Genomic DNA, 17,883 nt, shown 5'->3' on the forward strand with positions numbered 1-17,883 from the left:
CTTCTGTGGCTGAGCAGCAACTACCCCGCATGCCCACCGCGAGGCAGCAGAGGAGCGAGTCAGCTCCGCTTCCTTGTTGGTGAGATGTGTCTGCCTCACAGCGTCCTGCAAGCTGTACTTGCACCGTCTGTGCAAACGTGTACTGGGCAGAAGCATCGCTGATGGTCTGTCTGTAACAGTCTCTTACAGCTGTTTACCATTTGCACTTCTGAAATGACCTCGTGGTAACTGGCCAAGGCTGCTGTGGGGAGGAGGGGGATCTTGCTCATCTTTCTGGGCCCTTTTACACCTCAGTTGAACACACTCTATGCTTCTGATAATATCACTGACCCCAAAACTGCTGAAGGAGATGTTTCTGTCATTGCTACACAGTCTGTAGCCACACATCTGGTACAAGGTGGTGTTTTGCTGCTACACTGGACTGAAGCTGCCTCTGGTCTCTCAAGGAGGCAGAGAGGAGCTTGCATGATGTAGCAGAAATGCTAAGTCACAGCCTGAACTAGTGATGGAGCACCTGGTGGGAAGGCAGGGCCAACCCAGGGAAGCTCATGTGTGTGCAATGCACCTGGGTGACTGGAAGGGGTTGAGCCAGGATCCACCCCTTCCCAGACCTCATGCAAGGGTTGGCAGTGGAGGCGAGGGGATCTCTTGCTGGAGATCCCTGTTTACCTGAGGCCTTCTAAAGGTAAGCAGCTTTTTTTCCTTTGTTTCTGTGTCTACGGCTGCTGCATTTGGGTTTGCTCTTATTTTCTGTAGCTTAGGATTGTGTTACTCTGATATTATTGCTGTATTTTCCATCACGTTATAGCATTGCACATGGCATGTAGCACAAGGGTATGAAAACAAGAGAGGTGGTCCCTGTTGAACCAAGCTGTAAGAGTTAAGCTGTTGGCCAAAGAGCTGCCGATGCAGTACTATGGACGTGGAGATTTTTTGAGGTGTTGTTGGATTGGTGCAGTTTGTTTGTTTGCTTTTGAGGCTTCTAGCAGCAAACTTTAGCAATGTCCCTGACCTAACAATGTTTAATTTCAAAAAGACATGTTTCCCAAGGAATGCTTGAACCACACCGGTTATGTTGCAAGCCCAAGTTTTGTTAATTTTGGGGGGAGGTCTCCCCTGCTCTCAAACAGTCTGCAAAAGATTTAATTCTACCCTCTGTGGTATTCACAATGATCAGGGATATGAAAGTGCACTTAAGCTATTGTTGGCTTGCACGCTTAACCCTCTCAATATGGTGGTGGATGAGCAAAGGAAAGCAGACTTGAGCCACAGAATGACTGGGACACAGAAATGGTACTGATTCTTACACCGACCCTCTATTCCGATACGTGCTGAACTCTTGTACTGACTCTTCTGCCTGCTCTGAAGGCAAGCAGTCGAAGCTGCGGGTCTCAGATGGCTCCAGTATCCTTACCGTGTCCGACGCCGGCAGGCTGGAAGATGTAGGGTTACAATGTGTCTCAATCAGAGACAAAATGTTTCTGTTGTAGCAGGCAATCTCAGTGGGTCGGGACAGCACTGAGGCAGCAGATGCTATTTGCTCTGAAGGCTGCTTGCATTTTGAGGCTTTTCTGTTTCTGCTCATATTTAGGATTGTTGTAGTGATAAGAAGTGTAAAATACACTTGGATGGGTCGCCATGGGACTGGCAGAAGTTCTACTGGGTGGGGAAGACCTGAAAGCATCTGCTTGGAGAAACACCATCATTCTAACTGCATTACCAGTTTGGAAATATCTGTCTCCGGTTCTGCATTGTCCCTGTCTCTTGGTCCATAAAACTCACAATGAGAGACTGTTATTTAATCCATCTCTCTTCCCCTTCTTTGTCACCAGACCTACGTACATGACCAGCTTGGTAGGTCTTGACTGTAATGCTGCGGCGTTTCAGCTGAACTTTAGAAATATTCATTCCCTGTGCGTTCAGGGTACGGACACAGAAGCACTGCAATGTTCATTTGTCTCTGCTGCTTCCAGCACTGCCTCTTTGAGCTCAGTGCAGGGAAAGGGTGGGGAAGAAGCAGAGGACAGGGCAGCTCAGGAGTGCTATGGGTGTTTGGCTGCTTGTGAAGCTGGGCAGCACTGCTGCGCAGAGCCCAGGGGATGTATTCTCTTCTCATGTTCACATGGGACAAGAAAGTGGATTTAGGTCACCTACAGAGAGCTCTCTTGTTGGTACTTCTTGCAGAAGTGTTCCAAGAATGTACTTTCATATTCAGCGAACTTTGGCCTTTTAAATGTTAACCTCTTAGCAGAAATTCCTCAGATTATCCATCACTAATGAGTAATTGCAGATGCAGCTACTTCAGCTCAATCTGATAATCTGAGTGGTTTTTCATTGGTTCTTGAGAGTATCTTTAGAATCGGGTGCAGTAAGCTCTACTTTATTATGCCACTGCTGCTACTGCCTGATCATCAAACCACACACCCTGCACTATCGAGGGACAGAAGCAGAGAGAAAAGTGAAGTTTTCTTTGAGCTGGTAAGGTGGTTTAACATACTTCTGTGTTACGCAAGCTGGTAGATAATGATAGGATTCGTCTACTGAGATAAAAATATAATATATTAAATTAATTTATTCATGTAAATGAGTGATTGTATATTGTTTATTGTACTATGAGCCTAGAATGATCAAACCACCAGAAGGGTCTTTGCACTTTTGTTCTGCTAGATTACTGAGCTCAAAACCACACTCTACGACATTGATTTAGATTTAGATTGTGCTGAAAAGAGGCATCATCTTGATTTAAAAGAAAAAAAGATATTTAGGCACTCCTCTCTGAGTGAAAAAGATGAATGTAAATGAATTCAGCCAGAATAGCCCTCCTCAGTCTTTGGGGCTATGCAGGCAGAAATATATTCTTGTATGCATATATATGTGTGCATGTACATGTATGTATATACACACGTGTGTATTGATATCTTTATTACAGTAGCCCTCCTGTGTAGAGCTTTTCTCAGCTGATGGGATGCACGTCTGTCAAAGCCAACAGTTTATAGCTGTTCATGAGCACCAAATTATGGGAAAATGGCTCTCCAAAGATCAAGACAGCAAAAGACTGGTTATTTGAGGTTGGACAGGGAAATCCTACTACTTGCTTATTCTGTCAGTTCACATGCTTACAGGCTGGTCATGTGAGTGTGCTATGTGTGCTTGATGTGTTTCTGTTGGACATGTTCAGAGATGTAGGTATTCCACAGGAAGATAATATATCATTATTTCTTCTTAAGGGATTTCTTTCAGGACTTTTTTTGTCTGTCACTTCCACTATTTTCTCCTTGTCTCTAGCATGTCTAAAATAACCTTCTTGTCCACACCTTCACAATCCCTGACAGCCTCTCCTTTTCTTCTTGTAAACTCTCACTTCCATATTGAGAAGTCAACTCCAAGATACTACCCTCCAGCTAGATCATCAAATTAACCCTACATTAATTTCTGCCATGCTATTGCTTACATACTGATGCTGGTGCCTATAATTCTCTCCTGAGCTACCTCAGCCTCATTTTTTTGAGTCTCTCCTGCTAGCTCTGCTTTGCTGAGTTGCTTCAAACCAGAGAACATCTAGGCTGCCCATATGCTGAGACTGTGCTGTCACCATCTTGTATTAATTCCTCTATATATCAATACATTTATTTTACCCTATAAATTCTGAAAAGAAAACTATCTTTTTTGTGTGTGTGTTGCACTGGACCTCAAATGTGGTAGTGAGCCAAAACTTTGAATATGAATTTCTGTTAAGCAAACAGATTTGGCAATAACAGCTGAGCGACAGTTCTGTTGATGAACATTTGTGAAATCTGCATGTTGTAAAAATTCTGGTTGAAATGGCTTTTGGAAAACAACTACAGGAAGGTATGGAAAAGGTATGGCTGCAAAGCCTCATTTTCTTGAGCAGATAGTAGGCAGGAGAACTCTACCCAGGAAACATATGGAAAGGATGGAAATACTATTGCAACCAGCTGAGATCGTTGGGAACCTGAGGTCACCAGTGTTGGCACCTTGTTGGCTTCTGCTTGCTTCCTGGCTTGATTATTATCTTCATGTTCTCCTACTGCTGTGTAAAGAACCGGCAGCATTCTGAGATGATGGTCACTGGTAGGAATGACAAATGCCCTCTAGCCCATTGAGAATCCCTCTGCTCCATTCTCACTGAAAATTAAAAGTGCTTTTGCACTGATCTCATTTTTGACCCACTCTGTGGCTATCTGCTGTCAAGGAAAGCTGAGGTTTGAATTAGCCATACATATCCACTTTGCTGTATGGCCTATAAAGATCTTCATACTGTGCAACAGAAGAAGAGGAGAATGTTAATGAAGCAGATGCTTTCTTCTGGAACTTGATGGAACAGTTTATCTGTGGGCAGGCTGGGCTATCATCAGCCTTTAGGTAATGTGGCAATTTGTTTTCCACAGCTGAGTAATTTGAAGCAGGTGGAAAGAAGCACAGTGGATTTGAACAATAAGAAAAAGCACAAGAGTATATCTAGGATTCTAGAAAAACATACAGCTGCTTCTGGTAAGATAAATCTCATTGCAATGTTCAGCAGACAGGGCTCGGCCTCATGATGTCTCTGCAATCAGCAGTTCCTCTGAGCACGACAATCTGTACAATTATTTCCTTTCTGCATAAGAATGAAGTGCTTGGCAGTTACTGAGAAGTGACAGCACCTGTCAGTGAACCAGCTGATTAGGACATGCAGCAGGTTTACCTTTGCAAGGTAGAGGATTGTAGGTGTTAAGAGGGAAGCACACTGCGATTACTTCAGGACAGAGAGCTGTAACTAAGAAGTCCTGCATCAATTTCATGACTTCCACCTGAGCTAAGAAATTTATTTTATTTTCTAGATACCTAACCAAGTTTTATAGACTACAACTGTTGGAACATATGCTTAGGTAAGAGGTTTCAGTAAGAAATGTAGTTCTCCTCTCTCCAAATTCTGCCTTTTGTTTCTGAGTGTATCTATCTTCAGCTCACAACTACTGGATTCTCTCCATCTTTACTAGATTTTAAAAAGGGACTTTTCTCCTATCTGAAATACTCTTCCTGTACAGATAATTCTAGCTGGTGTTAAATTGCTTCTTAGCCTTTCCTTTGGTTAAGTCTAAGAGATGAGCTGATCTTTTAGTTTTTTCTCACATGAAAGCTATCAAAGATTAAATCATTCTTAGAGCTCTTTTCAGAACTATTTTAATCTTCAGTAATATCTCATTCAAAGCGTGGATCCCCAAGGGAAGAACTAGTAATGGCATTACAAATGCTATAAGTAGTTGCAATAGCACTTCTTTTAACTGATATGCATCCATGGTCTGTGTTGGCTCTTGTAATTGTGTTAGTGTACTGCAGGCTCTAGTCCAGCTGGTTATCCACCACTTTCCCCCAAATCATTTTCTTCTGAACTTTTCAGAATTTGGCACTCCATTACCCTGCTACAGCAAACATTCATGACTTGTTACACACAGATCAGCATTTAAACAGCGCTGTATTTATTTCCAGGTGAGAAAGGGAGACAGTAGACGTCTGACACACTTCATCTATTGAAGAACTGAACAAAGAGGTTTTTTGAGAGGGAGGGGAAGGAGAGTTAATGAATTAGCTACATTTACCTGGAAATAGGTAATTACCTGGTTTAGTTATCTTGACTTTCTTTGTGTGCCTGGGCAAGTATTTATAAGAGTATGTATAATTCTATTTGTGCTTGTACTTACACATTTCTATTTCAAATTTAGTCAGCCTTACTGTACTTATCACAGGGATCATATGCAACTCTGATCAGAATGATAAGCAGGAGAGATGTCATGCCTCCCACCTCCTACCTCCCCCGGCTCAACTCAGCTAGCGGTGGCACTTCCTCTATGCAACGCCCACTTTGAATAAAGTCTGTAGCAAAACAGGATGTCTACCAAAAACCCGTAAATGAAGACATGGTGAATTGGAAGCCAAAAAGATTCCTGCTCTTCTGATCGATTTCTGAAACATTCTGATTATGTCACTATTTAATTCAGAAAAGATATGCTATAAGCAAGTCTAATTATAGGAGTTTGCTATAGGAGTGCTGCTGCTTAGGTGCGTGAAATCTGGGACTGGAAGGATGCTTCTGGTCATAGAGTCCAGCTCCTGCTTCTGTAGTTATCAGATCATTTAGTACCTTCAATAAAACAATCCTGATGATTGAAACATCACAGTCCTTGCTAAGTATAGACTTTGTCTCAGTCCTGTTCAAGACCAGTTCGGACCCCTTACTGGCTAGAAACCACACTCATTCCATAGCCCACTTCTACCCATTTGGCTTTTTGCCAATGCTGTACTCAGAGTTTCCTCTATTCTCTCGTGTATCTCTCTCTCTTTTCTCCTGCTGCTTCTGAAAGTTCATAGAGGTGGCGTTCCTCCCCAGCCCTGTGATAAGCCAGCCATGCTCTTTCAAGACAGGACACTGTCACAGCTTCCTGTTACCCCAGACCCAGAGCTCAGTTCTGTATCTGTGCTGGGGAAGCCATGCAAACAACATTCTCTTATTATTTTAGAATTTTTCAAATGACTGCTTTTGGCTAAACTCAGAAGTGCCCTCAGTTTATACGCTCACTCTTTGTTTTCTGGGCTCCAGGCTGAGTTGTGGGCTCCTTAGAGCAGTGTGCTGACTGGAGAGTTGCTGGTCTTTCTTGTAAATGTTGGAAGCATCTTACGAAAACGCCATGTATTACTGCGTGGATTGGGTCAGGATTCTTCATGTTAAACTTTTGTTTGCTGGAATATTATCAAATGAAAAGGTCATCAGGAGAGAGTTCACAATGGAATTTCTATTTAAAAAGAAAGAGTCCCATATAGGCTTGTAGAGAGACTGTTTAATATGCAGAAGAAAAATCTCAAAAGCACATATGGTCCCCTTCAGTATATTGTGGCAATGACATCCCAGATGAATGTTTGACCAGGAACATGTTGGCTGTTCTTTCAATTTCTGCCTTTTGGAGTTTTCTTTTGCAGCAAGGAAATGCTGATGCCAAGATTCTCTTGCTGTAGGTGGGCAGCTTGGTTATCTGCCTGGAATGATGGCTTCTTGTGTATGCATGTATTTGAGCTGTGTGAGAGTGAAAATTACAACAGGGCTTTGTTTCTTTCAGATATTAAATGGAATAATTTATCTAAAAAAAAAAAAAAATCTGTATGCTAGAGCACCCTTCTCTATCCCAGCTTTCGTACTGACCTCAAACCATTTCACACTAGCTCAAGGCAAATTCAAGTGGCTCAAAGGAAGGTTCCCTCAGAAATTTTGACAACAGCAGCTCAAGGAAATGTTCCTCTAGGAAAGAGAAATGGGAGGTTTCTGTCAGGAAAATGACAGAAAAGCAGTGACTCCCTCAAGTGAAAAATGACCTGTCATTAAAGGCAGATAGTGGTTATGGTGTAGATGCTTTCAGCAGGTAACTACTGCTCATGAGAGGAAAAAAGCATTGAAGCCTTGAAGATGCAGAAATTATGTCTGCTTCAGGAGACCCATGAGCTGCAGCATCTGGAGACTGAGAAGGTTCTCAGAGCTTCAGTGCTTTCTCTGTTTAGAAAGAACAGCCAGGTGCTGGCAGTCAGGCTGCCCAGAGAAGTAGAGCTGCCGACCCTGCAGGTCTTTAAGGAAAGAGCAGATGTATTACTTCAGTGGACAATATTGGTGGCAGGTGGATGGTTGGACTAGATGATCTTAAAGGTCTTTTCCAGCTTTAATGATTCCATGATTCTATCACTGCATATTTCTCTAAGCATCTGTTTTTAGTTTCCATCAGAAACGGCACACAGGGAAACACGAATATGTCTGCCAGCTTGTATTGCTCTTGTCAGGAGCATGGAGCTGAAGATGCTGGTACAACTTCGGGGAAAAAAAGTGCTTTTAACAACTGTTCTGATTTAGATACTGTCTGGAATGGGGAGAAATCTGCAGTGGACAGGCCTTCACCTGTGCATTACTGCCGTGCTGCTTCTTGGTGAAGGACAAGGGAGAGGTAAGGGGAGATTTTGAATAGGTCTGCTGTGGGAGGTGTGTATACATGCTCTCAGTTCCATTCCTCAGGGTCTGTGTATGAAACATAAGATCCCACGATTGCCCTTTCCTGATTCCTGAGCAGCAGTACAGCTGGCTGGCAGTGCCAGACCTGGGGAACAGTGCACATACCAGACAAGCTGAGCAGCAGAAAGCACGGCCTCTGCACGTAGTCCATGCCCTGAGGTCTTACACTTGTCTTATACAGGGAAGTGCAGTACAAGAGAGGAAGAGTATCGTGAGGAAGGCATTGCTAAAAGAAGCACTAACGAGTAGTATGTATTAGAGCTCATCAGGTGATAACATGAATGCAGCTCCTGTCTGCTTCTTCTGCAGATTTCCCTGGCAGCCTGAGCTGCCTGAATAACTACGTGACTACTGTGAGCTGCACATGGGCACCAGAGGAGCCCATGGGTGATGGACCTTTCCACCTGCATTTCACAAAGTAAGAGCTGCAAGCTGAGAGTTGTCTGTGGCTCTCTTGGCTCTGGCATGGGAATGACAGCATAGAGAGGCAGAGATGGGTCATGGCTGGGGGCTTTGCTTGCTTTGGACATTGCCAGTTCAGTCTTTCATGTGCTCACAGCTGCAAGAGGTGCAGCAGAGCTCTTGCATATGCAGCTGTGTGGTCTTGTGCAGACTCAGGGTGGTCCTTTGGTCCAGTATTATCTGCTAGCAAGGGCCTGTCAGTGCAGAAAGCCCTCTCATTGTAGCCTTGGCTCTTTGTCATTGGGGAACTTCCAGGTTGGTCCTATATGCAGTTGCATAATTTAAGTTAGTTAAATGTTTAAAAATTTTTTTTGAAAGTCTAGTGAATTACAAGCTTTAGAAATGGGTTTATTATGTGAATAATTTGTGAGGTGATAGGATAATAAGCATTATGACATGCTAATTTGAGATGAATCTGTTTAGATTATGTAATAAAGTTGTCTTGACTACCAGTAATTAATAAACTGTTACATGAGGGTAAGATGCTCTGGTATTTGATGCCTCACATTAAATCAAAAATAGCATAACTCTTAATAATACTGTATTTTAAAGCTGTAAAGCACTTAATCATATGACTTAATGAAAAGGCTGAATGTTCCTTTTTTTTTTTTTTTTTTTTAGCCTCTGGTCAAAGGGCCAAAATGCCAGCTGCCAGCTGACTGCCAGAGACAGCATGCAGGATCAGTACCACTGCACATTGCACTTAGCAAGACAAATCTTGGAAACAGATGGTTATAGAGTCTCTCTCCAAGGCAACTTCTATGGAAGTAATCACACATACATTACCTTTCCAGAGTACAGTCCCCGCCAGCACAGTAAGTACAAACCAGAGCCAAGGCTCTGCCTAGAATCTTTGGGATAGATCTGATATACCTCCTGAATGTGCTAAACTTCTTGTGCTATGGATAATGTACCAGTGGATTTTTTTCTGTGGTTGTTGTTTGGTGTTTTGCCCCAAAGAAATGAAGTCACAAGGAATCTAAGTCATGGATTTAATTCTAGATCTCATGGCCCAGTACTTCAGACATATGCTCTAGTACTTGAAATCTCAGAGCCTCTCTATACCAGTGCCACACTGGAAGGGAGTGTGACATCTTGAGTGGCACTTTCCATGCAGGAATATCCCCAGGGGATGAGTTATCAACACTATATGATAGTTCCCTACCTGTTCTGACCTACTCCAAAAGCTAATTCAGTCTACTGCTGCACTTAGTATCACTAGAAGCACCTTGGTTTTACAAGAGTTTGGTCAGCCTAGGAACATGCATCTCCTGTGGTGCTTCAGTCCCAAATGTTGTGGAAAACCTACCTCTCTATTTGCAGTAAAACTTGATCCACCTTTGAACATCCAGAGCAACATTACTGCCAGCAAGTGTCAGATTTGGTGGACTGTGCCTTCATACCTTGAAGAAATTCTCCAGTACCAGTTGCAGTACAAGGAGTACAGCAAGTCATGGGAGGTAACTGGATGAGCCACACACTGATACAGCATTGCTGTTCTTGGTATAATGTCCTTGCCACTCAGCTCAGAGCCTTCTGGCAGCTGATTGCTTTAAGATAGCCTTTCTAGTTTGCCACATGAATATAGAAGGGTTTTATGTAAAACATAAACAGTGAAGATCAACAAATCTTCTTAATCCTGCACTCAGACATCATTTGTCATCATGGAGGCCTTCTTGCATCCAAGAACAGAGGTTTTGTTGGAAAAACAGGTATTAAAACATCCTTCCTTTGCCTTGTTAATAGAAAATTTTGTAATAACTTGCAGACTGCTCTGAACAAGATGCCCCCCAGTTCACTACCACACATAGAAATTGAAGGAATAGAATTTCACAGTGGCATCTCTTACGTTGCACGAGTTCGCTGCAAAGTTTCTGAGATTGAGGATTCATACCACAGTCAGTGGAGTGACTGGAGCCAGACAACAGTATTTCAAAGAGAAGGTACAAAAAATGTTGTTTTTGCCGTAATTCATAGGTTGCTGTTGTTGGTGTTTTGTTGTCTGTTTGGGTTGGTTTGTTTTTTTTGCTTAATTCATGTGGTTTGTTTTTTTGTTTGTTTCATTGCATTGACTGGTTATTTGGGGATCTACATTAAAATACAGGCTTTTTATCTTTTTCTTGGTGCTTATTTTTTTTGTAGGTACACTAGAACTGTCTGAAAACCTCTTTAATGCCAGAACGCTGCAGTTCTTGTTCATTCCTCTGAGTTTTGGCACCCTACTCTGTTTATTTTGGAACTGTAAGCTTTCTTCAAGGTACATTATAATACTTCATTAAGTTCTCCTTGATCTTTACAGCCTGAAGAGAGTAAGTTAAATGTGCTTATAATCTATTTTGCTTTCTACTTTTGCACAATCAGATACTAACATGCTAAAAAGCCCTTCCGACAATCTCAGGACATGATGTGATACTTGGCTAATGATAATGGATGACCTCCTACTTGATCATTAAGGAGACCAAAACACCTTCTTGGCATACAAGCTCAGCTAAAAGTCAAGGTTGAGGGTCTCTTGGACTTAGAGATTTAAACCCATGTATATTTTGAGTTGTTTCTTGTAGATAAACTAGAAGTGCAAGTATGCAGCAGTCCCTAAAGGATGGTTAAAGTGGCATAGAGGTTAAGCTATTTTTCACATACTTCCTAGTAGTCAATACATAAAATATCAATATAGGCAAACTATAGAGAAAGTAGTGTCTGTAAAACCTTGGCTCAACCATCCTCTTCTTTCTTTTATGCTGGTAACACAAAAGCTAGTCTCTTACCTCTTCCTTTCTGCCTTGACATACATTTATTATGCTCCATATGCATGTTGTTCTCAGAGAAACAGAACACATGTTGCCCATACGATAAAATATTTGTATAGGATAGACTCTAATAAATGGACGATGACATATGGCAGAATTTATCTGAATGTGGTGAAACTAGCACACTAAAATACTGCCTGAAGAGGTAGTTTACATCAAACAGTGCTAAACAAATGCATAAATAGCTCAGTACATATAATGAGTAATAAACTAGTACTGATTTTGCAACACATAGCGTTCCTCAGAAACCTTTGAGAAGACCAGGCTAGAAAAATTAAATGCAAAAGGCAAACAATCTTATACCCACAAGATGTAGGGAACCACATAAAATAAGCTTCTACTGCAGTCTTTCTAGCAGAAGTGTTGGGTTTTCACCTCATCAGTGTGCTATACTGTCAAGACAATGCAAAACAATTTGATTTTAAAGCATTGTTTTCTCACCTCAGGGCTAAAGTCCTCTCCTGCCTTAACGTTCCCACACCAGCTGCTTTCTTTCAGCCACTCTACAATTTGCACAATGGGAATTTTAAGGTAAGATGTTTCATTTATTTCTTATGATCTTCAGTTAAAGGGAGGTTGGTTGTTTTTTCCTAGGACTAATCATTCTGTCTCCCAAGCAGTGCTACCAACACGTGGCTTTGGTCTTCCTGGGAGTTGATGGTTTCTCAATTTCCTGTCTCTGAATACTAACTACACCACCAGAGTTGCTGTCTAGATTCTGTCTCCTTAGAAATTAAATCCCTCCAGTAACTCCTTCCTTATCCATCCACTATTTGTGCTTTTTCTGTGTCCACAGAATTTTTCCACATATCACCAAAAACTGATACTTTCAGTATCCCCTTTGTTGAGCCGTATAACACTGGTATCCAAGTACAGCGTTCAGAGGTTACTCTGGTTTAATAAATCATTTCTCTTTCATAGAGAACCAAGTATTTTATTGGTTAGGTTGAAACAGTGGGATCAAGGAAACCCCAATCTCTTTCCCAACTGTGAGGCTTCTCCCCTGTACCAGATTAACATTGCTGCCTTCTTTCTGTAGGTTCCCCCTCCCACCTTTCCTGATATCTAAGGTATGTTTGAATGGTCTTACTATCGACCATTCATGTACCTTCTGTATTGAGAGCGTTTCTGAAAACTAGCACTAAATCTTAGAGGGGGGGGGGGGGGAAAAAAAAAAAAAAAGAGGCTTCAGTCTTTATGGCTTTGACACCATGCTGGCTTCATGTAACCTGTTCTACCAGAATGATAACCCATTTCTACCTGAAAGGAGATTGTGACAAGATTTGGGGGGGGGGGGGGGGGAAGAAAAAAGCAAAGACAGAACAGATCTGTTTAATGAAAGCAGCAAAAGTCAAGAAGCATCACTAGTGTATTTAACTTCTCTCATCTTCCATCTTCTGATACACATACTGAATATGAAAGGTGCATGCTGCCTTTGCAAAGCCAAAGGAATACAAGCAGCATGTAGTACATTATGGAAGTGAGATCTTGAAAATTTATTATGAAATCTTCCCTCATGAAAATTAAATGCTACCCCTACCCTATAACTTACATCTTGTCTATTAGATTTGCCCTAAACCTGTGGATTCTTGTGCCAAAACCATACAGATAGAACAGTTAGTTTGAAAATTCCACCTCTGAGCAAATTGTCCTGAACTTGCTGATCCTTTCACTAGGACTGGGTTGGACCTAATGAGCCTTGTATCCAACTCAGAAGAGAAGAGGGAAGCAACTCAAAGAAAGTGACTGCAGATGAAGTTTCTGAGCTAAACATCCAAGAACTGATTTCCCAAATTTCCTTGAAACCTATGGAAAGCACAAATTTGGTTGCTGCAGAAGAAATATTTGCATTTGCCTCTGGTCCAAGCCAGCAGTATGTCCCCAGCAGGTGTGTAAAAGGAGAAGAGATGGAAGTCAGGCCAGCAGTATTGGTAACACAAAACCATGCTGATAATACCATTGGCCTGAAAATCTCTGAAAAAATTAAAGCCAACCTTGAGAGCTCTAGCATGGGAAGGAGTTATCCCTCTCACTTACAGCCTGGAAAGAGTGACTGCCCTATGCTTCAGGAATCTTTGGAAATGGCAAGTGTGTCATTCAGCAGTAGTGACTATTGCACCTTGTGTGATAGTGATACTGCTGAAGGTTTGATTCCTGCTGAACTGCTGATGCTCTCTGATGGCAATGGTCTGGTCAAATGTCAGAATGATCCGAATGACCTTCTCTGAGGAATGCTTCCCACAAAGATCTTTGTGTTGCCTTCTCATCTCCCAGTACTGTCTTCACAAATGGCTAAAGTGGTGACTGTGCAGATGTTTACCATCATGTAATTAGATTCCCTTTTTAGACCAAGATTTTTGGTCTGGCTTGATGCAGTGTTCCCAAGCTTCAAATCTCCAGAATGAGAAGAATGGTTCCTAAAATTGCCAACGTCTCAAAGCTGTATCTTAAATCTCTCATATCTGGACAGCCCTTGCATATGAATGTGTCTGCACAGAAATTGAACCAGTTTCAAGAAGTCTTTTTTGCTTTAAAAAAGTATTCTAAACTGGTAATACTAGTGAAAGTGTCGTGAGAACAATTATATTCAGATACAAACATAAGGAGCAGCAAGTCAGACTGTGGAAGGGAGAACATAAAACTTAAGAAGATAGAGAAGCAAAAGCAAATAGAGAGATTGAATGTAGTGGGAAATGACAAAAATGAAAAGCCAAGGAAGATGCTACCTTTGTCCATCAGGCAAGGGCAGGAAGACTACAAGAATTGAGTATGGAGGTGTTGACAGGCTCATGGTTAAAGGGCTGAAATGATATTGCATCATCAGACAAAATACTTAATTTTGGAAGCTTCTGCTTTGATACAGCTACTTGAAAACAAAACAAAGGTACTACAATAACAACAAAAGGAGAAGTGTAGAGAGGAAAAGTATCACAGAAAATGTTACTTGTAGCTAGGAAAAAAAATCTGATTTGCATTTATGTCTTAGGAACAACCAAAGCCTCATTTTTAGTTAATGAATGAATATCTACATTTTACTTCTAGGAAAACAGTACATAAAAACCCAATTTTGTCTTTTCACCTTTTATACTTTATTTTTTGGTTATGTTTGACACTTGCATTAGATTCAAGCTGCATTTTTTTCACAGCTTCTCCCAGAATCTCTGAACTGTTGAGTCTGATTTTTCCATGAGAGTGTGATATACATCCTGCCAGTGGAAGATAGAGAACTTTCATTTAGTAAGGAGACGTAACATGGGCTCTGGTCAAGCCTTTCATTTCCTGGGACTACTGAGTGCATGCTATGTCTATCACCTGCACCAGAACAAAGCCACCAATCTTTTCCCCTTTCTTTACTGTTGAATTTTGGCAGAGGTGTCAGAAGGTATTAGGGTAATATTTGTATGCCATTAAGGGATTGAAAATATTCTGTGACAAAGGATATGTTTTAGTTAGTATTTTTTTTTTTTCCCTTACCTGCTAAGACAAATAAAGTAAAAGATGTAACACTGTGTGGTTATTCAGAGGTAAATAAAGAAGAGAAATCAATTCAAAAACTGTTTTTCAGAAGTTCATGTTTGAGAGCTCTGGAAATAGTTTTAAGTCCAAAACCAAAAACAACCCTATAGTTATGAAAATACCAACTCTACAAATCATTAGTAAAAGCTGACTTGAAAACATAATAGAAATAAGAGAGGAGAGAACTAAATGCCATCCTTATTTTACAGACCAAACCACTGAGCCAGTGCTGCTCTACCACCATGAGAAGACAAAGAGATAAGAAGGATCATGAGTACAGATATGTTTTACAGCTAGTAAAGCCAAGGGGGGCTAGCATGGTGAGCTCTCCCATCGTGCCTAGAATGTGGCCATGAGTATAGTTCTACTGGCTGTCCACCCAATATATCTCTGGTTCACAGTGATCAGTGTCAGAAACTGTATCTTCACCAGACGTTTTCCTATTTAGTTATCTGCATACTCATTTCAGGAAAGAGTGATGAGAGATCAGATTGTACATTTCTCAACCGTATGGGTATCTGAAAGAGCAGCAAACGAGTCACAAACATTAAGATGTGACGTGTCACGTACTCAGGATGAATTCTCTTCACAGTGTGGTTTCTGATACATCAAAGGACAGGGAAACTGTCAAATACTGGTGTCTGATAGGCTGAAACATGAAAAGAAGTTGAAGCTTCAGGGCATAAAATCACTGATCTGCAAACACTTACTGGAAGGAGCTGTGGAAGCAATCTTTTTTTCCTATGGCAGCCACTAGCCAATGGCCAAATAACATCATAAATCTTTTCCTGGTTAAGTAAACAGATGGGATGAGAGTAATTCCAGAGAAGAGAAGCAGTTTGCTTTTTTTAATCTACTTCTGTTAAATCTGATCAATGGGTAAACAAGGGACAGAGAATGTTGGTTACACTCAGCACAATCTTACAGTTTGCCCAGAACACTGTCAAGTCTAGATTCACAGCTCTGTCATTTCATCTTCCCTGTATTGCTGCCTTCCTGTGAGTCACAAATCTTGTGCTACAGAAGTCTTGATCATCACAAGACCACTGTAGCCCCCCGAATCTCCAAACTCCCTTTAGCAGAAGGTATGGGCTTTCACAAAGCCACATGCATTTTCACTTATGCATAATGTTCTTCTAGCCAATAAAATCACCAAGAATTAAAAATAGTCATTTTAGTAGTAATTTAATCTAATCTACAGATCTGATCCTGGTAGAGGCACTACTGCAATTCTGAAGAGAGAAGCATTAATCAAGTATGGAGATCTAAATGATTAGTTTTAAAGTGAGAACTGAAATATTTGATGGCGTATGTATTTATCTACTGGTGATGGTAACTGGAAAAGAGGAGGTCATCTTCTTGTTATGCTAGAACAAGGCATGAATGCATGAAGCAAGAGTGGAGAGAAGGTTGCTTTTTTAACAACCTACAAACCAGGGATCAAGATGTAACATAAAACTGCAGACAGGTGAGGGGCTGCCTGTGCTGGGGTTTGCTGGCTTGCTCCACTGTCTTGGGGCAGTCCTGTCTCTTGCTGCTCCCTTTGCTTTGTACCAACGCTTTTTAGCAGTACCCGCTCCAACGTGTCATTGCCCTCTGCTGGAAGAGTCCTGTTTTCACAGACTTCCAACGTGTCAATAAGACCTCACAGCATTTCTAAAATGTTTTTTTCTGGTCTACCCTAATCTACTAAGTGACTCCTAAATTTAGAATCATAGAATAGTTTGGTTGAAGGGGACTTTTAAAGATTATTTATTTCCTACCTCCTCTGCCATGAGTAGGGAACATCTTCCACCAGGTTAGGTAGTCAAAATTAGAGTTGGCCTTTCCTAAGCTCCATCTCAATTTAGAGGTCATGTGGCAGGTGAAGGTGAGCAGCCAGCACTGCTGAGGAATGTATCTGTACTTGTATATGATTCTTTAAAATTACAAAGACATTTCCTGAGTGATGCCGTTGAGGTCATACAGTCTTTCAGAGTAGGAAGATATTTGTAACTTAATTAGGCAAAAGCATAAGATCTTCATATCAAGGAAGGCTAAGCGGGATTGTATTTATTTATTTATTGAGTAGATACAACAGTATCATGAAAATAAAAGAATTACAGAAACATTGAATCACAGAATGTCTTGGGTTGGAAGAGATCTTACAGATCACCTAGTTCCAGTCCCTGCTGTGGGCCGGTTTTCATCCACCAGCTCAGGCAGCCCAGGGCCCCCCCATGGCCTTGAGCACCTCCAGGGATGGGGCACCCAGTTTCTCTGGGCAGCAGTTCCAGTGCCTCACCGCCCTCTGAGCAAAAAATGCCCTCCTAATATCTAATCTAAATCTGCCCTCTTTCAGTTGAAAACCATTTCCCCTTGTCCTATCTCTGTCTAACCCTGTAAAAAGTCGGTCTCCCTCCAAGCTACAAGTTCCCTTTAGATACCGGGAGCCAGTGAGATCTCCCCACAGCCTTCTCTCGAGGCTGAACCTGGACATCCTGCCTCCCCCCTCAAACGATGTGGGGTAACGTTTACTTAGCTCTGAGACTGCAAATGAAAGCCTTTCTAACAAAAACTGAACATCAGACTCAGTGAAGTCATACCCAAGGAGAACCAGACACTGGTGTGTCGGCTTTTTTCCCGCCAAGAAGCCAGATTTTTAAGAATGCCTACAGGGAAATTGCATTTGCTACGCATTCGGGTCTGTGACTGGTACAAGGACTCGACTGCCTCAGCGGAAGTTCACAAGCGGAGCCACCAACTGCTGCCGGGAGTGCAGGCGGCACTGCGCGTTGTGACGACGCGGCGCGCCGCAGGAACCACTCAGCCCCAGAAGCAGAGCCTTTCCTGACGTCACCACTGTCGCTCCCACAGCGTCTGTGCATCGGGGAGAAAACCCGGATGTGTGCGCAAGACGAAAGCGGGCAAGGCCGCGCGCCCTACCGCCCTCACCCCGGCAGGAAGTGAAGCCGGCAGCGTCCCCAAAACAGCTACGCATGCTCACAGTGACGGAGCGCTGAGCCTGATGGGAGGCGCTCCGTGCGGGCTTGCACGTGAGTGGCAGGTATT

General features: G+C 42.1%; 2 protein-coding genes across 9 annotated transcripts in view; both read left to right on the plus strand.

The window, feature by feature from the left end:
• On the plus strand, window positions 644–15,030 carry LOC110405648 (interleukin-9 receptor-like). 7 transcript variants are annotated; one of them, XM_021411134.1, is made up of 11 exons: window positions 654–685; window positions 4,842–4,889; window positions 5,491–5,610; window positions 7,892–7,982; window positions 8,357–8,465; window positions 9,131–9,324; window positions 9,833–9,969; window positions 10,278–10,452; window positions 10,652–10,766; window positions 11,763–11,847; window positions 12,993–15,030. In XM_021411134.1, the coding sequence occupies exons 4-11, from the start codon at window positions 7,904–7,906 to the stop codon at window positions 13,542–13,544; spliced, it is 1,446 nt and encodes a 481-aa protein (XP_021266809.1). In that variant the 5' UTR covers window positions 654–685; window positions 4,842–4,889; window positions 5,491–5,610; window positions 7,892–7,903; the 3' UTR covers window positions 13,545–15,030. The 7 variants fall into 7 exon arrangements, with proteins under 7 accessions (XP_021266810.1, XP_021266812.1, XP_021266809.1 ...); XM_021411132.1 differs by lacking the exon at window positions 654–685 and adding an exon at window positions 2,395–2,478; XM_021411133.1 differs by lacking the exon at window positions 654–685 and having other exon boundaries at window positions 4,744–4,889.
• Window positions 17,648–17,883, plus strand: part of PDPK1 (3-phosphoinositide dependent protein kinase 1) — a 31,468-nt gene continuing 31,232 nt past the window's right edge. The window contains exon 1 of one of the 2 annotated variants that reach the window (XM_021411131.1): window positions 17,648–17,878. In XM_021411131.1, the coding sequence (XP_021266806.1) occupies window positions 17,840–17,878 (39 nt within the window). In that variant the 5' untranslated portion in view covers window positions 17,648–17,839. The remainder of the gene's footprint in view (window positions 17,879–17,883) is intronic. The other variant, XM_021411127.1, reaches the window with a different exon arrangement.

This window comes from Numida meleagris, chromosome 13 (genome assembly GCF_002078875.1).
Source record: "Numida meleagris isolate 19003 breed g44 Domestic line chromosome 13, NumMel1.0, whole genome shotgun sequence".
Lineage (NCBI taxonomy): Eukaryota > Metazoa > Chordata > Aves > Galliformes > Numididae > Numida > Numida meleagris.